At 42.2% G+C, this 18,350-nt stretch overlaps 1 protein-coding gene across 12 annotated transcripts in view; it reads right to left on the bottom strand.

Moving 5' to 3' along the window:
* Positions 1–18,350, bottom strand: part of osbpl5 (oxysterol binding protein-like 5) — a 107,563-nt gene that overhangs the window by 37,787 nt on the left and 51,426 nt on the right. For 10 of the 12 annotated variants that reach the window (XM_090201181.1, XM_090201252.1, XM_090201202.1 and 7 more), the window contains 5 exons: positions 13,436–13,600; positions 12,841–12,914; positions 1,655–1,735; positions 938–1,039; positions 596–799 (listed from right to left, as the gene is read on the bottom strand). In XM_090201181.1, coding sequence (XP_090057307.1) covers positions 596–799; positions 938–1,039; positions 1,655–1,735; positions 12,841–12,914; positions 13,436–13,577 — 603 coding nt within the window. In that variant the 5' untranslated portion in view covers positions 13,578–13,600. Of the gene's footprint in view, positions 1–595; positions 800–937; positions 1,040–1,654; positions 1,736–12,840; positions 12,915–13,435; positions 13,601–14,715; positions 15,304–18,350 lie in introns of those variants that run through there. The other 2 variants (XM_090201258.1, XM_090201212.1) reach the window with 2 other exon arrangements.

Genomic DNA, 18,350 nt, shown 5'->3' with positions numbered 1-18,350 from the left:
CATCCAACGTCATTTTTCGAGAATTGGCAGTACGTCCAATTGGCCTCACAACCGCAGGCCAGGTGTAACCATGCCAGCCCAAGGTGTATTTCTGTCTGCAATAAATCCCTTCTGTAGGGAAAAACTCATTCTGACTGGCTTGGCCCAGGCCCACCCATGGCTGCAACCCTGCCAAGTCATGTGAAATCCATAGATGAGGGCCTAATTAATTGATTTATTTAAATGTCCTTGACTTTTTAACCACAAATGTCCTTGACTTTTTTATGACTTTTTAAATTGTTGCATGCTCCTTTCATATTTTTGTTCAGTATAATTATTCAACAATTGTAACAAGATGAGACAACACAACCCAAGAGTTCTGAAGCCAGCATTACAAATGCTACATAAGCCATCTGTAAAGTACAGCAGAGCACACAAAACACAAAAGCAGAAATCAAGTACATCCAACCAGGCCCTCTCCATGCACTCATGTCATGAGACAGAAACTAACAGACAAAAGAACATGTGGAATATTATGAAGCTGACAATAATAACAAAGTAATCCAGATCTAGAGCAACAGTGAACTCTGTCATTGATGAGCGCTCCGTGTCTGACCTTAACAGCCCAGATGGACTTGTCCAGCGGGTGGTAGAGCTTGAAGCAGAAGCCGTCCTTCTTGGAGGGCCTCTCAATCAGCTTGCACGCGTTGAGCAGGAGGGTGCCCACCCAGTGGTCCGATTTAGGGGTCTTATAGATCAGCAGGACCCCCGGCTTCAGGGCACACCACAGCTTGGTCCAGCTCTTTAGCGAACCACGGATCTACCAGGATTGAGAGTGGAGGCGGCCTCAATACTATTACATTATGAGTGTGTACGACACGTTTTAATGTGTCATGGTAATATAGGGAAAAAACATCCCTGGAAAGCAACAGTGGGTGAGTAGATATTCCCAAATTACCTTTAGCCAGTTAGCCGTGATGACAACACTGGGGTCCTTCAGAGCGCTTGACAGTTCTTTGGCTGCCCGCTTCTTCTCCTGTCTGTAATTCTTCTTCTGGACCTGCAGCGCACACAGACGGAATCTTTTAGGATGAGTCATTGTTTTGTGACTTGCAAATGAACAAGACAAAACAAGTAGTCAGATACGCACTAGGGGGAGGTACAGTCAAACACAAGTCATACATACACACAGGCAGACGTGTATTTATTATGTGCCTCAAGTTAGGGCAGCAGTGTACGTTAACTAATGATAATAAAAAAAGAGGACGATATTCCATTCTGTGAATTACACAAAGGACCAGAGCTCGTGCTTCTAAACCTTTTCTTGACGCAACCTCGATTCCTTTTCATTAGTAGTTGTATGTTAGGCAGATACATGTCTCCCAATCCATTCCTTGTGGACATTTAGGACAGCACATTCACATTCCAGCCCTGTACAAACTAGGCTTATTCAACTAACCACACCGCTCTCCTTTGTTGAATCAGGTGCGCTAATGCCTGGCTGAAACCAAAATGTGCTGACCTAGGGGTCCCAGAGGAACCAATTGGGAGACGCTGATCTAAATATATGCAAATCTAAATATTTTCCCCCAACCATGTTAAATGCCCATCAATATTTTTCCTGCAAGACATCCCCTCTCTGTGACCCCTTCCCGGCCAGGGAGTGATGAGTTACCTTGAGAGACTCCTTCCGGGCCAGCTTCTCTGTGGGGGAGGAGCAGTCCTCCAGACCGTTATTGAACATCCTGGACTCAGACTGAAGGAGGGAGAGATGGACAGATGAGAGAGTCAATGAGACACACTCCTCTTGTGACCTCACCTATAAACAGCCTCATAACACTCTGGTCTATCCCATTCATAGATAACATTTAAATAACACACACATTTCTTCAGTGTCTGACCTGAACAGAGTACAGCCATGATACAGTGCCCACTAATATTGGCATCCTTGGTGAAAATGAGCAAAACAAGCTGTAAAAAAATTATAAATATTCACAAAAATCTAACTTTTAATTCAAGTAAAATAATTGAAAGAAAAAATACATTAAACATAAAACAAATATTTCTCAAATATGAGTGTGCACCAATTATTAGCACCCCCTCATTCAACACTTGTGCAACCTCCCTCTGCCGAGATAACAGCTTCTCCTAAAATGCATAATGAGGTTGGAGAACACACGGCAAGGTATCGGAGACCACTCCTCCATACAGAATCTCTCCAGATTCCAAGGTCCACACTTGTGAACTCTCCTCTTCAGCTCATGCCACAGGTTTTCTATGGGGTTTATGCCATGGGACGTCAATGGCAAAACCTTGATTCTGTGGTCAGTGAATCATTTTTGTGTTGATTTTGAGGTGTGCATTGGTTCATTGTCCTGCTGGAAGATCCAACCACGGCTCAGTTTAAGCTTCCTAGCAGAGGCAGTCAGGTTTTGATTTAATATCTGCTGGTACTTGATGGAGTCCATGATACTATATATAGTTGAAGTTGGAAGTTTACATACACCTTAGTCAAATACATTTATACTCAGTTTTTCACAATTCCTGCCATTTAATCCTAGTAAATATTCCCTGTTTTAGGTCAGTTGGGATCACCACTTTATTTTAAGAATGTGAAATGTCAGAATAATAGTAGAGAGAATGATTTATTTCAGTTTTTATTTCTTTCCATCACATTTCCAGTGGGTCAGAAGTTTACATACACTCAATTAGAATTTGGTAGCATTGCCTTTAAATTGTTTAACTTGGGTCAAAAGTTTCAGGTAGCCTTCCACAGGCCCATTCCTCCTGACAGAGCTGGTGTAATGGAGTCAGGTTTGTTCCTTGCTCGCAGACACCTTTTCAGTTCTGCCCACAAATCTTCTATAGGATTGAGGTCAGGGCTTTGTGATGGCCACTCCAATACCTTGACTTTGTTGTCCTTAGGCCATTTTGCCACAACTTTGGAAATATGCTTGGGGTCACTGTCCATTTGGAAGACCCATTTGCGACCAAGCTTTAACTCACTGACTGACGTCTTGAGATGTTGCTTCAATATATCCACATAATTATCTTTCCTGATGATACCATCAATTTTGTGAAGTGTACCAGTCCCTCCTGCAGCAAAGCACCCCCACAACATGATGCTGCCACCCCTGTGCTTCACATTTGGGATGGTGTTCTTCAGCTTGCAAGCCTCCCCCTTTTTCCTCCAAAAATAACGATGGTCATTATGGCCAAACAGTTCTATTTTTGTTTCATCAGACCAGAGGACATTTCACCAAAAAGTTTTGTTCTTTGTCCCCAGTTGCAAACCGTAGTCTGGCTTGTTTATGGCGTTTTTGGGGCATTGGCTTCTTCATGGCTGAGCAACCTTTCAGGTTATGTCGATATAGGACTCATTTTAATGAGGATACAGATACTTTTGTACCTGTTTCCTCCAGCATCTTCACAAGGTCCTTTGCTGTTGTTCTGGGATTGATTTTCACTTTTCTCACCACCGTACGTTCATCTCTAGGAGACAGAACACATCTCCTTCCTGAGCGGTATGACGGCTGCATGGTCCCATGGTGTTTATACTTGCGTACTATTGTTTGTACAGATGACCTTGGTACCTTCATGCGTTTGGAAATTGCTCCCAATGATGAACCAGACTTGTGGAGGTCTACATTATTTTTTCTGGGGTCTTGGCTGATTTCTTTTGATTTTCCCATGATCTCAAGCAAAGAGGCACCGAGTTTGAAGGTAGGCCTTGAAATACATCCACAGGTACACCTCCAATTGACTCAAATTATGTCAATTAACCCATCAGAAGCTTCTAAAGCCATGACATTTTCTGGAATTTTCCAAGCTGTTTAAAGGCACAGTCAACTTATTGTATGTAAACTTCTGACACACTGGAATTGTGATACAGTGAATTATAAGTGAAATAATCTGTAAACAATTGTTGGAAAAATTACTTGTGTCATGCACAAAGTAGCCGACTTGCCAAAACTATAGTTTGTTAACAAAAAATGTGTGGAGTGGTTGAAAAACGAGTTTCAATGACTCCAACCTAAGTGTATGTAAACTTCTGACTTCAACTGTATCCTAACAAGTTGTCCAGGGCCTTTGGTAGAAAAACAGGCCAACATCAAAAATCCACCACCATAATTCACAGTGGAGATGAGGTACCTTTCTGCATGGATATCTGTCTGTCTACGCCAAACCCACCTCTGGTGTTTGTTTCCAAAAAGCTTAATTTTGGTCTCATCTGACCATAGAACCCGGTCCTATTGAAAGTTCCAGTAAAGTTTGTTGTTTGATGACAGCAAAGGCTTTTTTATGGCAACCCTCCCAAACAACTTGTGGTTATGTAGGTGGCATCTGATCATAGTTTGAGACTTTCTGACCCCAAGACCCAACTAACGTCTGCAATTCTCCAGCTGTGATCCTTGGAGATGTTTTGACCACTCGAACCATCCTCCTCACTGTGTGTGGGGTCAATATAGACACACGTCCTCTTCCAGTCCAGTTGTTAACATCTCCAGTTGCTTTAAACTTCTTAATTATTGTCCTGATAGTGAAAATAGGCATTTTCAACCGCTGAGCTATTTTCTCATAGCCATTTCCTGATTTGCGCATCTCAACAACCTTTTGTCGCACATCATTACTGTATTCTCAGGTCTTTCCCATAGTGATGGTTGACCATGGGAACTTGGCCTGTTTGTCATCTCATATTTATACCCCAGTGAAACAGGAAGTCATGGCTTACCACTTAAGTATTCCTAAACACTCAGGTGAACTTAAAAAATGTAAGATATGAATGGGAATATACTGCATTTAGATTCTTCTCATAAGAATTTCTAGGGGTGCCAATAATTGTGGCACACATGTTTTGGAGAAAAATATGTATTGAATTTATTTCGCATTTATTTTTTTCAATCATATTTACTTAAATTAAAGATGAGATTTTTTTAATGAAAGACCAAGAGGATAAACAGCAAATACATGTATTTTATAGCCCGTTTTGCCAAGGGTGAAAGGCAATGGATCTTTGGTTCTGTCTGAAACAGGAGTACAGTGAAGTCTTAGTGTAGCGTCCGTACACAGACCCATCCACTCCTGACACTGATCAATAGGAAAATGCTCTACTGTACTGGCCTGCACGTTGAGTTATACCACACAGCAATATAACCGTAGGGCTCTGGTCAAAAGCAGAGCACCATGTTGGTAATAGGGTGCCATTTGGGATGTCATACAGTGCCTTTACAAAGTATTAACGCCCCTTGATGTTTATCAACATTACGTTGTGTTACAACGTGGGATTAAAATGGATTTAATTGTCATTACAGCTGTGGGTCTTTCTGGGTAAGTCTAAAAGCTTTACACACCTGGATTGAGCAACATTTTCCCATTATTATTTTAAAATTCTTCAAGCTCTGTCAAATTTGTTGGTGATCATGGCTAAAACAACAATTTTCATTTTTTAAGACAAAACTTTAACTTGGCCATTCAGGAACATTCACGGTAAGCAACTCGACAGATTTGGCCTTGCATTTTTGTTTATTGTCCTGCTGAAAGGTGAATTCGTATCGCAGTGTCTGATGGAAAGCGGACAACCAAGTTTTCTTCTAGGATTTTGCCTGTGATTAGCTCCATTCCCAGTCCTTCATAATTACAAGCATACCCATAACATGATGCAGCCACCACCATGCTTGAAAATATGGAGAGTGGTACTCAGTAATGTTGTATTGGATTTGCCCCAAACATAACACTTTGTATTTAGGACAAAGTGAATTGCTTTGCCACATTTTTTGCAGTATTACTTTAGTAAGTTGTTGCAAACAGGAGGCATGTTTTGGAATATTTTTTTAATTCTGTACAGGCCTTCTTTTAACTCTATCAATTTGATTAGTATTGTGGAGTAACTACAATGTTGTTGATCCATCCTCAGTTTATCCTATCACAGTCATTAACTCTACCGGTTTTAAAGTCACCATTGGCCTTATGGTGAAATCCCTGAGTGGCTTCCTACCTCTCTGGCAACTGAGTTTGTAGTGACTGGGTGTACTGATACACCATCAATGTGTAATAAAATAACTTCACCATGCCCAAAGGGATATTATTATTTTTTTTGTTATCCATCTACCAATAGGTGCTCTTATTTGTGAGGCATTGGAAAACCTCCCTGGTCTTTGTGGTTAAATGGGTGTTTGAAATTCACTGCTCGACTGAGGGACCTTACAGATAATTAAATGTGTGAGGTACAGTTATGAGGTATTAATTAAAAAATGTTAAACACTATTATTGCACACAGTGATTCCATGCAACTTATTATGTGAATTGTTAAGCAAATGTTTGCTCCTGAACTTATTTAGGCTTGCCACAACAAAGGTGTTGAATACTTATTGACTCAAGACATTTCAACTTTTCATTTTTTATTAATTTGTAAATATTTCAAAAAACATAACCCCACTTGACAGTATGGGGTAGTGTGAAGGCCAGTGACATAAAACATCTAAATTTAATTCATTTAAAAGGCTGTAACAACAAAATGTGGGAAAAGTCAAGCTGGTGTGAATACTTTCTGAAGGCACTGTATATGCCAGCTACTTTTGGAATAAGTTCAGCAGAAATTCAGTGCACAGGTTTCCGTTCCCCTAAGCAGGGTTTCACACATATAGAGTGAGGTCAAAAATGATTGGCACCCTTGATAAAGATGAGCAAAAAAATACTTTAAAACAAATACTAAGCTACATTGTACGCGACAAAAAAATGTGGAAATGATATTTTATAGTTTATAGTTTTCCAAAAGGCACCGAAAGGACTCTCAGACCATGATAAACAAGATTCTCTGGTCTGTTGAAACCAAGATTGAACTGTTTGGCCTGAATGCCAAGAGTCACGTCTGGAGGAAACATGGCATTGGTAGAATTGTAGAAGGCTAGTGAAGACTTCAAAACTATGAAATAACACATATGGGATCATGTAGTAACCAAAAAAAGTGTTCAACAAATAAAAAATATATTGTATTTTTGAGATTCTTCAAAGTAGCTACCCTTTGCCTTGACAGCTTTGCACACTCTTGGCATTCTCTCAACCAGCTTCATCTGGAATGCTTTTCTAAGAAGTTCCCACATATGCTGAGTACTTGTTAGCTGCTTTTCCTTCACTATGCGGTCCAACTCACTACCGCTCAAAGGTTTAGGGTCACTTAGAAATGTCCTTGCTTTTTGCTCAGTTGTGCACCAGGGCCTCCCACTCCTCTTTCTAGTCTGGTTAGTGCCAGTTTGCGCTGTTCTGTGAAGGGAGTAGTACACAGCGTTGTATGAGATCTTCAGTTTCTTGAACATTTCTCACATGGAACAGCCTTCATTTCTCAGAACAAGAATAGATTGACGAGTTTCAGAAGAAAGTCCTTTGTTTCTGACCATTTTGAGCCTGTAATCGAACCCACAAATGCTGATGCTCCAGATACTCAACTAGTCTAAAGAAGGCCAGTTTTATTGCTTCTTGAATCAGGACAACAGTTTTCAGCTCTGCTAACATAATTGCAAAAGGGTTTTCTAATGATCATTTAGCCTTTTAAAATGCTAAACTTGGATTAGCTAACACAACGTACCATTGGAACACAGGAGTGATGGTTGCTGATAATGTACGCCTATGTAGATATTCCATTAAAAATCAGCCGTTTCCAGCTACAATAGTCATTTATAACATTAACAATGTCTACACTGTATTTCTGATCAATTTGATGTTATTTTAATGGAGGAAAAAACGTGAATTTCTTTCAAAAACAAGGACATTTCTGTGACCCCAAACTTTTGAACGTTAGTGTATGAGGGAACTCCTTTAAGACTGTTGGAAAAGCATTCCTCATGAAGCAGGTTGAGAGAATGCCAAGACTGTGTAAAGCTGTCGTCAAGGAAAAGGGTGGCTACTTATAAAAATCTCACTTTTGTGGTTGCTACATGATTCCATATGTGTTATTTCATAGTTTTGATGTCATCACTATTATTCTACAAACATAGAAAATAGTCAAACAAAGAAAAACACTTGAATGAGTAGGTGTGTCCAAACGTTTGACTGGTACTGTATATACATTTGCAAGAACTTCTGAAAAACAGTTTATTCGTCATTATGGGATATTGTGTGTAGATTGAGGGGGGAAAAGAATCGAATAATTTTTAGAGTAAGGCTGTGACGTAACAAAATGTGGAAAAAGTGAAGGGGTCTGAATAGTTTAATGCACTGTATACCGGTCATTAAAAATAGAGTAGACCGCTGATTGGCCAGCTTGCCAGTGAGCCAACATGACGTCCTGTTCTATGAGGAAATGGTAAAGCTACTTAAAACATACTTAATTACCGTTACCATTTTTTGGAAGTGAAACTATTTCACTCATTTTAATTCATCATAGGTCATATTTCATCAAATCTGGAAACACTGGACAGTTACCTCAAGACAAAAACCTGGTTGCCTCTGCCACGCAAGTGCATCTTCCAGCACCACAATAACCCCAAGCACACATCAAAATCCACAAAAAAATTGTTAATTGACCACAAAATCAACATTTTGCAATGCCTATATCAATCTCCGAACTTGAACCCCATTGAAAACCTGTGGTTTGAATGGAAGAGGGCAGTCCATATGACCAGATGATGGATATCAAGGATCTGGAAAGATTCTGTATGGAAAAACGGCCTAAGATCCCCCCCCCCAATGTGTTCTTCAATCTCATGAAACATTCTAGAAAAAGGATCAGTGTTATCGCAAGGTTTTGAAAAAAGTAGCGGCAATCATTTTAACCCCTATTGGACTTTCTATTAGACTATGCCTGGTGTTTATGCATGAATCACATCCACGCTGTATTTCTGAAGTGAGCCTTCACACACTGGCACTCAGGAGTGTTTTATAGTGTTAGGTAGAGTGCTGTGTGTGACTGTGTTGTGTTGAGTCCACTATTGTCTCTGGAGTTACGAGGGGTGTTGGGTGGGAGATCGGTCAAAGCCGCATAGATTTTCAATGTAGTTCAGAATCGCTCCATACACCCATCTGTGTGTGTATGTATGTGTGTCGGGGGCAATGGGGGAGGACATGACCTTAACCTGGCCACCGTGCTGCTGGAAACGCTTAATGATCGACGGGAACTGCTATCATTGACGAGTCATGACAGAAAAGAAATGCTCGGAATAAGTGCTGTGTTTTGCGCTGATGCAATGTATGACGGATATAGCCTAGAATCAGTGAATGCCACCTACATTGGTTAGACTAAACGATGAATAGCCCTTAATAAAATTAGTCACTTTCTGAAACAAGCATGGCGTGTGAATTATAAAATCGGGAATTCTAATAACATAATATTTATTTTAAAACATTGTATATGTAGGCCTATTTCTAAATTGTCTAAACAAACTTGTGTGTTGAGGTTCATGAAAAGCTTTGCACCTACTGTACACTGAACAAAAATGTAAACGCAACATGTAAAGTGTTGGTCCCATGTTTGTAAAGCTGAAATAAAAGATCCCAGAAATGTTCCATAAGCACAAACAGCTTGATTCTCTAAAATGTTGTGCACAAATTTGTTTACATCTCTGTAAATTAGCATTTCTCCATTGCCAAGATAATCCATACACCTGACAGTTGTGGCATAACAAGAAGTTGATTAAACAGAATGATCATTACACAGGTGCACCTTGTGCTGGGGAACAATAGAATGCTGCTCTAAAATGTGCAGTTTTGTGACAACACAATGCCACAGAGGGAGAATGCAATTAGCATGCTGACTGCAGGAATGTCCACCAGAGCTTTTGCCAAATAATTTAATGTTAATTTCTCTACCATAAGCCGCCTCCAACGTCATTTTACAGAATTTGGCAGTACCACATGTATGGCGTTGTGTGGGCGAGGGATTTGTTGTTGTCAATGTTGTGAGCCGAGTGCCCATGGTGGCAGTGGGGTTATGGTATGAGCAGGCATAAGCTACGGACAATAAACAATTGCATTTTATTGATGGCAATCTGAATCCACAGAGATACCGTGCAGTTCCATTCATCTGGCGCCATCACCTCATGTTTTAGCATGATAATGCACGGTCCCATGTCGCAAGGATCTGTCCTCAGAAATGTCACCCATTGCACTAATTTGGGATGCTCTGGATCAATGTGTACGACCCCGCCAATATCCAGCAACTTCAAACAGCCATTGAAGAGCAGTGGGACAACATTCCACAGGTCACAATAAACAGCCTGATCAACTCTATACAAAAAGAGTTGTGTCGCCCTGCATGAGGTCAATGGTCACACGAGATACTGACCAGTTTTCCGATAAACAACGCCACCTTTTTCTAAGCCATCTGTGAACAACAAATGCATATTTGTATTCCCAGAGAAATGAGAAAGTTAAGATATCAGACAGGGGGAGGTGATATCAATAATACTCACCCTCCAGACATTATTTCCTAAAGGACTTAATGATGAAATGCCTATGTATGTTATGTTGTGAATTTGAACATGAATTATGTGCCTATTTAAGATGACTCATACGATGTGCCCAATGATTAATGAAAACTTGCTATGTCCTCTTTGTGATTTTACAGACGTGTTTAATAAGTCTTATTTATACACTTTTGTAATACAGTGCCTTGCGAAAGTATTCGGCCCCCTTGAACTTTGCGACCTTTTGCCACATTTCAGGCTTCAAACAAAGATATAAAACTGTATTTTTTTGTGAAGAATCAACATCAAGTGGGACACAATCATGAAGTGGAACGACATTTATTGGATATTTCAAACTTTTTTAACAAATCAAAAACTGAAAAATTGAGCGTGCAAAATTATTCAGCCCCCTTAAGTTAATACTTTGTAGCGCCACCTTTTGCTGCGATTACAGCTGTAAGTCGCTTGGGGTATGTCTCTATCAGTTTTGCACATCGAGAGACTGAAATGTTTTCCCATTCCTCCTTGCAAAACAGCTCGAGCTCAGTGAGGTTGGATGGAGAGCATTTGTGAACAGCAGTTTTCAGTTCTTTCCACAGATTCTCGATTGGATTCAGGTCTGTACTTTGACTTGGCCATTCTAACACCTGGATATGTTTATTTTTGAACCATTCCATTGTAGATTTTGCTTTATGTTTTGGATCATTGTCTTGTTGGAAGACAAATCTCCGTCCCAGTCTCAGGTCTTTTGCAGACTCCTCCAGGTTTTCTTCCAGAACGGTCCTGTATTTGGCTCCATCCATCTTCCCACCAATTTTAACCATCTTCCCTGTCCCTGCTGAAGAAAAGCAGGCCCAAACCATGATGCTGCCACCACCATGTTTGACAGTGGGGATGGTGTGTTCAGCTGTGTTGCTTTTACGCCAAACATAACGTTTTGCATTGTTGCCAAAAAGTTCAATTTTGGTTTCTTCTGACCAGAGCACCTTCTTCCACATGTTTGGTGTGTCTCCCAGGTGGCTTGTGGCAAACTTTAAACAACACTTTTTATGGATATCTTTAAGAAATGGCTTTCTTCTTGCCACTCTTCCATAAAGGCCAGATTTGTGCAATATACGACTGATTGTTGTCCTATTGACAGTCTCCCACCTCAGCTGTAGATCTCTGCAGTTCATCCAGAGTGATCATGGGCCTCTTGGCTGCATCTCTGATCAGTCTTCTCCTTGTATGAGCTGAAAGTTTAGAGGGACGGCCAGGTCTTGGTAGATTTGCAGTGGTCTGATACTCCTTCCATTTCAATATTATCGCTTGCACAGTGCTCCTTGGGATGTTTAAAGCTTGGGAAATCTATTTGTATCCAAATCCGGCTTTAAACTTCTTCACAACAGTATCTCGGACCTGCCTGGTGTGTTCCTTGTTCTTCATGATGCTCTCTGCGCTTTTAACAGACCTCTGAGACTATCACAGTGCAGGTGCATTTATACGGAGACTTGATTACACACAGGTGGATTGTATTTATCATCATTAGTCATTTAGGTCAACATTGGATCATTCAGAGATCCTCACTGAACTTCTGGAGAGAGTTTGCTGCACTGAAAGTAAAGGGGCTGAATAATTTTGCACGCACAATTTTTCAGTTTTTGATTTGTTAAAAAAGTTTGAAATATCCAATAAATGTCGTTCCACTTCATGATTGTGTCCCACTTGATGTTGATTCTTCACAAAAAAATACAGTTTTATAGTTTTGGAAATTGTTGCATGTTGAGTTTATATTTTTGTTCAGTACACATTAAAAGCGAGCGCCTCAATATTGGCATATGACAAAGCAGTTTTTCCAGAACTGCTCCAGTGTCTCCATTGTATTAAGATTGGAATTTGGAGGCCTCCTGAGTGGCGCAGCGATCTAAGGCACTGCATCGCTGTGCTTGAGGCATCACCACAGACCCGGGTTTGATCCCAGGCTGTGTCACAGCCGGCCGTGACCGGGAGACCAATTAGGCGGTGCACAATTGGCCGAGCATCGTCTGTGTTAGGGGAGGATTTAGTCGGGGGGCTTTACTTGTCCCATCGCGCTCTATCGACTCCTTGTGGTGGGCCCGGGCGCGGTGTTTCCTCCGTCACATTGTTGAGGCTGGCTTCCGGGTTAAACGAGCAGTGTGTCAAGAAGCTTGGAAGCATGGCTCTCGACCTTCGCCCTGAGTCCGTAGGGCAGTTGCAGCAATGGGACAAGACTGCAACTACCAATATCACGAAGCAGGGGAGAAAAATACAATACAAAAAAAAAAGAAAAAAGATTGACATTTGGGTAGAGGAGGCTGATCCCAGAACAGCAAGCATGTGATGTGATTAACAAGGTGGTTTGGGAAAACTGGCAAAACTGATCACTAATCCTAAAGATCCATCAATATCGGGAAACCCACCTGATATTGTTACACAGAGGTCCAATCAGAAGCGGTCTTCTTACCTTGCTGCTAGGCGACTGGGCGGGGCTGAGCTCGTCACTCATCATGGACAGACCATTCCCTTCTGCCTCCATACCTGCAAACAGGAAACATACACAAATCAGACAGAGCAGACAGATCATGTGTGGTAAACAGTCAGGCATTGGGACAAACAGACAACTGCAATTTGTGCATGCTCTGAATGTCATTCCCCTAAAAACTGGGCAAGTAACTAAAATGTTTCTGAAAGGAAAAAATGCTCTCGACTTGCCAGACAGGCAAAAGCCTGGAAGAGCTTAATGTCAATCCCTGGATAGACTGGTTTACAGTCATTTCTAGTGGTAATCTGCTGGGACTGAAAGGTGACCCTTAGGGTTTATACTTCATCAAACATTCTTCTTAACAATACGTCCCTGGCGCTAGTGTAAAGGTATAACCTAGTGCATGCATTAAAATCTCTGTGCGGTGCGTGGTGAAGTCACAAGGTAGTTACGGAAATGTCTGGTGGAGTATATATCAAGGGGTGTATTCATTAGTGTACAAACGTAGCAAACAAGTTTAGGTAGTTCCTCCCCGTTTTGGTGAGTTTGATTACTAGTGAAAATACACCAGCCTTACCTGGGCTGAGCGGGAAGAGCTCGCTTTCTCCTCCATAAGACATGTTGCGGGTCAGAGAGCGGTGGTCGATCTTAGGAGGGGAGGGAGATGTGGCATTGGGAGACAGAGACATCCTCCGATGAAACAAGTTCTCCTCCTTCATCCTGTCTGCTGCCTACTCTTCCTCTGGGGGGAGTGGAGAGAGGAGAGACTTGTTACTCACTCTGCCCAATCCAGATTACAACAACAGCCTAGTATGTTGTAAATACTAAAAGTTGTAAATACTAAAATGGTGAAAAATAGTAAAGCACCGCATGATGAGTAATCCAGACCATTAGATTTCGATCAAATACTCAACTAAAAGGTTTGTCATTTTCTAAACCACTACACGAGTACAACAAACAAACTGATACCCAAAACATCACCTTCGGTCCTGTTTCATATTTAAAAAGTCAGCTTTTACGTGTAGTGCCCTTCCCGTCTTTTAGTCTCTTTTATATCTATTTCTACAGTTTCTCTCTCTCCCTCATGATGCTTCCTCCCACCTCACTGTTCTGGACTTTCAGCTATGCTACATCAGCCTGTCCACACAATGTGGCCGTGTCACAATGCCAGTCTATGCGACCGACCATCTATACAATTGCCAGTCTGTGACAGACAGGCTCTCCGTCACCGATTTGCTGACATCATTGCCACTCCACACAGAGCATGACAGTCACCAGGCTCACCATGTTTAGAGAGGAAAGGCAGACCTCAGCCTGCACAAGACACAGAGTTAACTGGGCCAGGGTCTGGCCCTTAACGCCCAAATAGGGTTGGTCCATAAATATGACCCACTCCTTTGTTTGGCTTTAACTGTGACGTAGGGGCGGCAGGTAGCCTAGCGGTTAAGAGCAAAAGGTCGCTGGTTCGAATCACCGAGCCGACTAGGTGAAAAAAAATCTGGTCGATGGCACTTAACCCTAATTGCTTCTGAAATTCGCTCTGGATAAGAGCGCCTGCTAAATGACTCAAATGTAAAAATGTGATGTTATGTAGGAGCAGCAGTTGCATCCCTAGGGATAGCGAGGTCTGCACGTGTGTCGATAATGAATGAAACAACGTACTACTCCCTCTATCACTCCACTCCCTACCGCTTCCCCTTGGCCCTAAACATTTAATGTTTTCAGATCTGAAAGGTTCGGATCAGCCGACGAGGCTTGGGCAGTGTGGTGGTATTGCTTCCACCTTAGCCTAGATTTGCTGTGAACATAGAAAGGGAAGTATAGAGAGCACAATGGGACAGACACGAGCTCACTCACTCCAGCCCCTCCCTTGCTGCTCTTCTTTCTTCCTTCATGTGGCGTTCCACGACGGGTCGAAGAGCACTGATCTATGGGGATTCAGTGAGATCATTATACATAGGCCGAGGCTCGCTGGAGACGTACAATTCAAGCCGGTCATGGCTCGCTCTTTCTCCTCTTCCTCAAAGAAAAGGTGCCCTCTACTACCACTTAATCTCTCAATCCACTCACACGCCCATCCGCTATCTGCACTTCCTCTCTGCCCCTTCACATCCCACTCTTTCTCGGTCTCTCTCGCTCCTGTCGCTCTCTGAATGAGGGCACAGTTGTTGAGAAAAGACGCCATGAAAGGCCACAGCTACAACGCATTCAGAGTAGAAATGTGATCTATAATGTAGATATATAAGGCGCAACTGCCTGACGACACAGCTTTTGAGCTAGACCATCACACAACTGCTTTTTCTGCTGTTCAAACCTTAGCATATAAATGAATGCGTTTTAGTGTGTGTGAGGCAGAGGGGAGAGAGAGAGAAAGACTTGAGGAAGAGGAGGGACATCGAGAGAGGGAGAGCAAATGAAAGGGTGGGAGAATTTAGCCTTCCCCCAAATTTCCCCTAGCTGGGTTGGTCTATAAATAGTCTCCCGCTGCTGCTGCAGTGTGTGTATGTGACAGAGGAGAGAGCGAGAGAGAGTGTGTAGGGTGGGTTGCAGAGCAGCAGCAGAGTGCCTGTTATTTCCATTGTTACACAACAGCCCACAGACACGGCGGCAGGCCAGCGTCAGACAGAGAGGACAGACCCACTTCCCATACCAGCCCAGACGCCGAGACCTTTTGGCAGACCCAATCTCGACAGGCAAAAACAGTTGGAGGGCAGGGGTATTATTGTTTGTGTGTGTTTCGTGGCTGTGTCCGTCTGCTTTTCCTTGTTAAGGGGGATTATACAAGCTCATGGTACAGTGGGGGGAAAAAAATGCTATACCGACCAATCCCAGCTCTCTCTAACACATACACACACACACCCCTCCGGGGGCAGAAAACAGTAAATGAGCACACATCTCCCAATCCCAGACCCACAATTACAGTGAATCAACGGTTCAGTTAAGGCCTGGGTCCTGCAAAACCTTTTACACACACACACACACGACTGGAGATGTTTGAATAACATCACAGGAGTTTCTTCACCACAGTAAGACGACCCTCTACCCTCAAGAGTAGCGTTAGATGAACAGGAAAGAGAGGAGGCCGTGAGTACTGACGATGACATGCACTCTTACACACTTGCATAGTCACATAGCATAGCCTATGATGCGTTATACGTGCGCTGAGTTATAGGTTCTGTATTAGCTTCTATATATGTTTTGAGTGTGAGGGGACAGCGTCTGGCATTTTGCTGCAGTAACTCTAGTCTGCCTGGGTGTGTAATGGAGACGACTGCAGCGAAGGAAAGACACAGCTGGACCTCCGCCACAGGAAGGAACAGACAATTAAACGTCCAAGTACTTTGGGACAGGCACAGTTAGGCACCGTGTTCCAACCGTACCATTAATACTCGCACTGCTCACAATCGGAGGGACAGAGAAAGGAGGACACGTGGGAGATGGGATCGTCAACTATCAATAGTGCCAAAGAGACTTCCTATCAATAGTGTCAAATAGGAGGGGAGAGGAGAGACTGAACTATTCTTAGAATGCATAGCTACAGTTTGACGTTTCGAGTCATATGATCCATTGTTTCTACACGGTAACAATCAGCCAATCACATCAAATCAAAGTTTACTGGTCACGTACACAGTTTAGCAGGTGTTATAGTGGACGCAGCGAAATGCTTATGTTACTTGCTCCAAAAACAACGCAGTAAAATGTCAAACACGTACATTAATAATCAAAATACAAAATAAATGGAATAACGAATCCAATCATAACAACCCAAATGTCATTGTAACAGTAATCCAAATGCAGTCTATACATACAGAGCCTTCAGAAAGTATTCACACCTCTGGACTTTTCCCACATGTTGTTGTGTTACAGCCTGACTTTAAATACCCCATAATGTCAAAGCGGAATTATTTTGAGACATTTTTCAAAATGATTTAGAAATGAAAAACTATGTCTTGAGCCAATAAGTGTTCAACCCCTTTGTTGTGGCAAGCCTAAAATCAGGTCAGGAGTACAATTTTGCTAAACAAGTCACATAATAAGTTGCATGGACTCACTCTGTGTGCAATAACAGTGTTTAACATGATTTTATGAAATGGCTAAATCATCTCTGGACCACACAGAAACAATTATCTCAAAGGTCCCGCAGTCAAGCAGTGAATTTCAGAAACAGATTCACCCACAAAGACCAGGGAGGTTTTCCAATCCCTCAAAGAGAGACTTATTTTCCACCATAATTTGCAAATAAATTCATAAAAAATCCTACAATGTGATTTTCTGGATTTTTTAGTTGAAGTGTACCTATGATGAAAATTACAGGCCTCTCTCATCTTTTTAAGTTGGAGAACTTGCACAATTGGTGGCTGACTAAATACTTTTCTTCCCCACTGTATAAAAGGGCCCACAGTTGACAGTGCATGTCAGAGCAAAAACCAAGCCTTGAGGTTCAAGGAATTGTCTGTAGAGCTCCGAGGCAGGATTGTGTCGAGGCAGATCTGGGGAAGGATACCAGAAAATGTCTACACCATTGAAGGTCCCCAAGAACACAGTGGCCTCCAATTTACATGGTTTACAAACACTGAAGTAAAACAAGCGTATATTTGGGGCTCTGATGGGTTACGACAGTTGAGCTAAACTCATGAGGCATTTATAAGTGATATTCCTCAATAATTAATGGGTACATATCGTTAATGTATCAGTCAAAAATTGTAGCTGGGGATTTTAACAAGGCTAATCTGAAAACAAGACTCCCTAAATTGTATCAGCATATCGATTGCGCAACCAGGGCTGGAAAAACCTTGGATCATTGTTATTCTAACTTCTGCGACGCATATAAGGCCCTGCCCCACCCTCCTTTCGGAAAAGCTGACCACGACTCCATTTTGCTGATCCCTGCCTACAGACAGAAACTAAAACAAGAAGCTCCCACGCAAGTCCAACGCTGGTCCGACCAAGCTGATTCCACACTCCAAGACTGCTTCCATCACGTGGACTGGGATATGTTTCGTATTGCGTCAGATAACAACATTGACGAATACGCTGATTCGGTGTGCGAGTTCATTAGAACGTGCGTTGAAGATGTCGTTCCCATAGCAACGATTAAAACATTCCCTAACCAGAAAACGTGGATTGATGGCAGCATTCGCGTGAAACTGAAAGCGCGAACCACTGCTTTTAATCAGGGCAAGGTGACTGGTAACATGACCGAATACAAACAGTGCAGCTATTCCCTCCGCAAGTCTATCAAACAAGCTAAGCGTCAGTATAGAGACAAAGTAGAATCTCAATTCAACGGCTCAGACACAAGAGGCATGTGGCAGGGTCTACAGTCAATCACGGACTACAAGAAGAAAACCAGCCCAGTCACGGACCAGGATGTCTTGCTCCCAGGCAGACTAAATAACTTTTTTGCCCGCTTTGAGGACAATACAGTGCCACTGACACGTCATGCAACGAAAACCCTGCCCTGTGCAACTGGGTACTGGACTTCCTGACGG

This window comes from Oncorhynchus mykiss, chromosome 2, assembly GCF_057628025.1.
Source record: "Oncorhynchus mykiss isolate SJ-2025 chromosome 2, ASM5762802v1, whole genome shotgun sequence".
Classification (NCBI taxonomy): Eukaryota; Metazoa; Chordata; class Actinopteri; order Salmoniformes; family Salmonidae; genus Oncorhynchus; species Oncorhynchus mykiss.
Note: the sequence above shows the minus strand (reverse complement) of the source record. Positions and strands in the feature narration are given on the sequence as shown.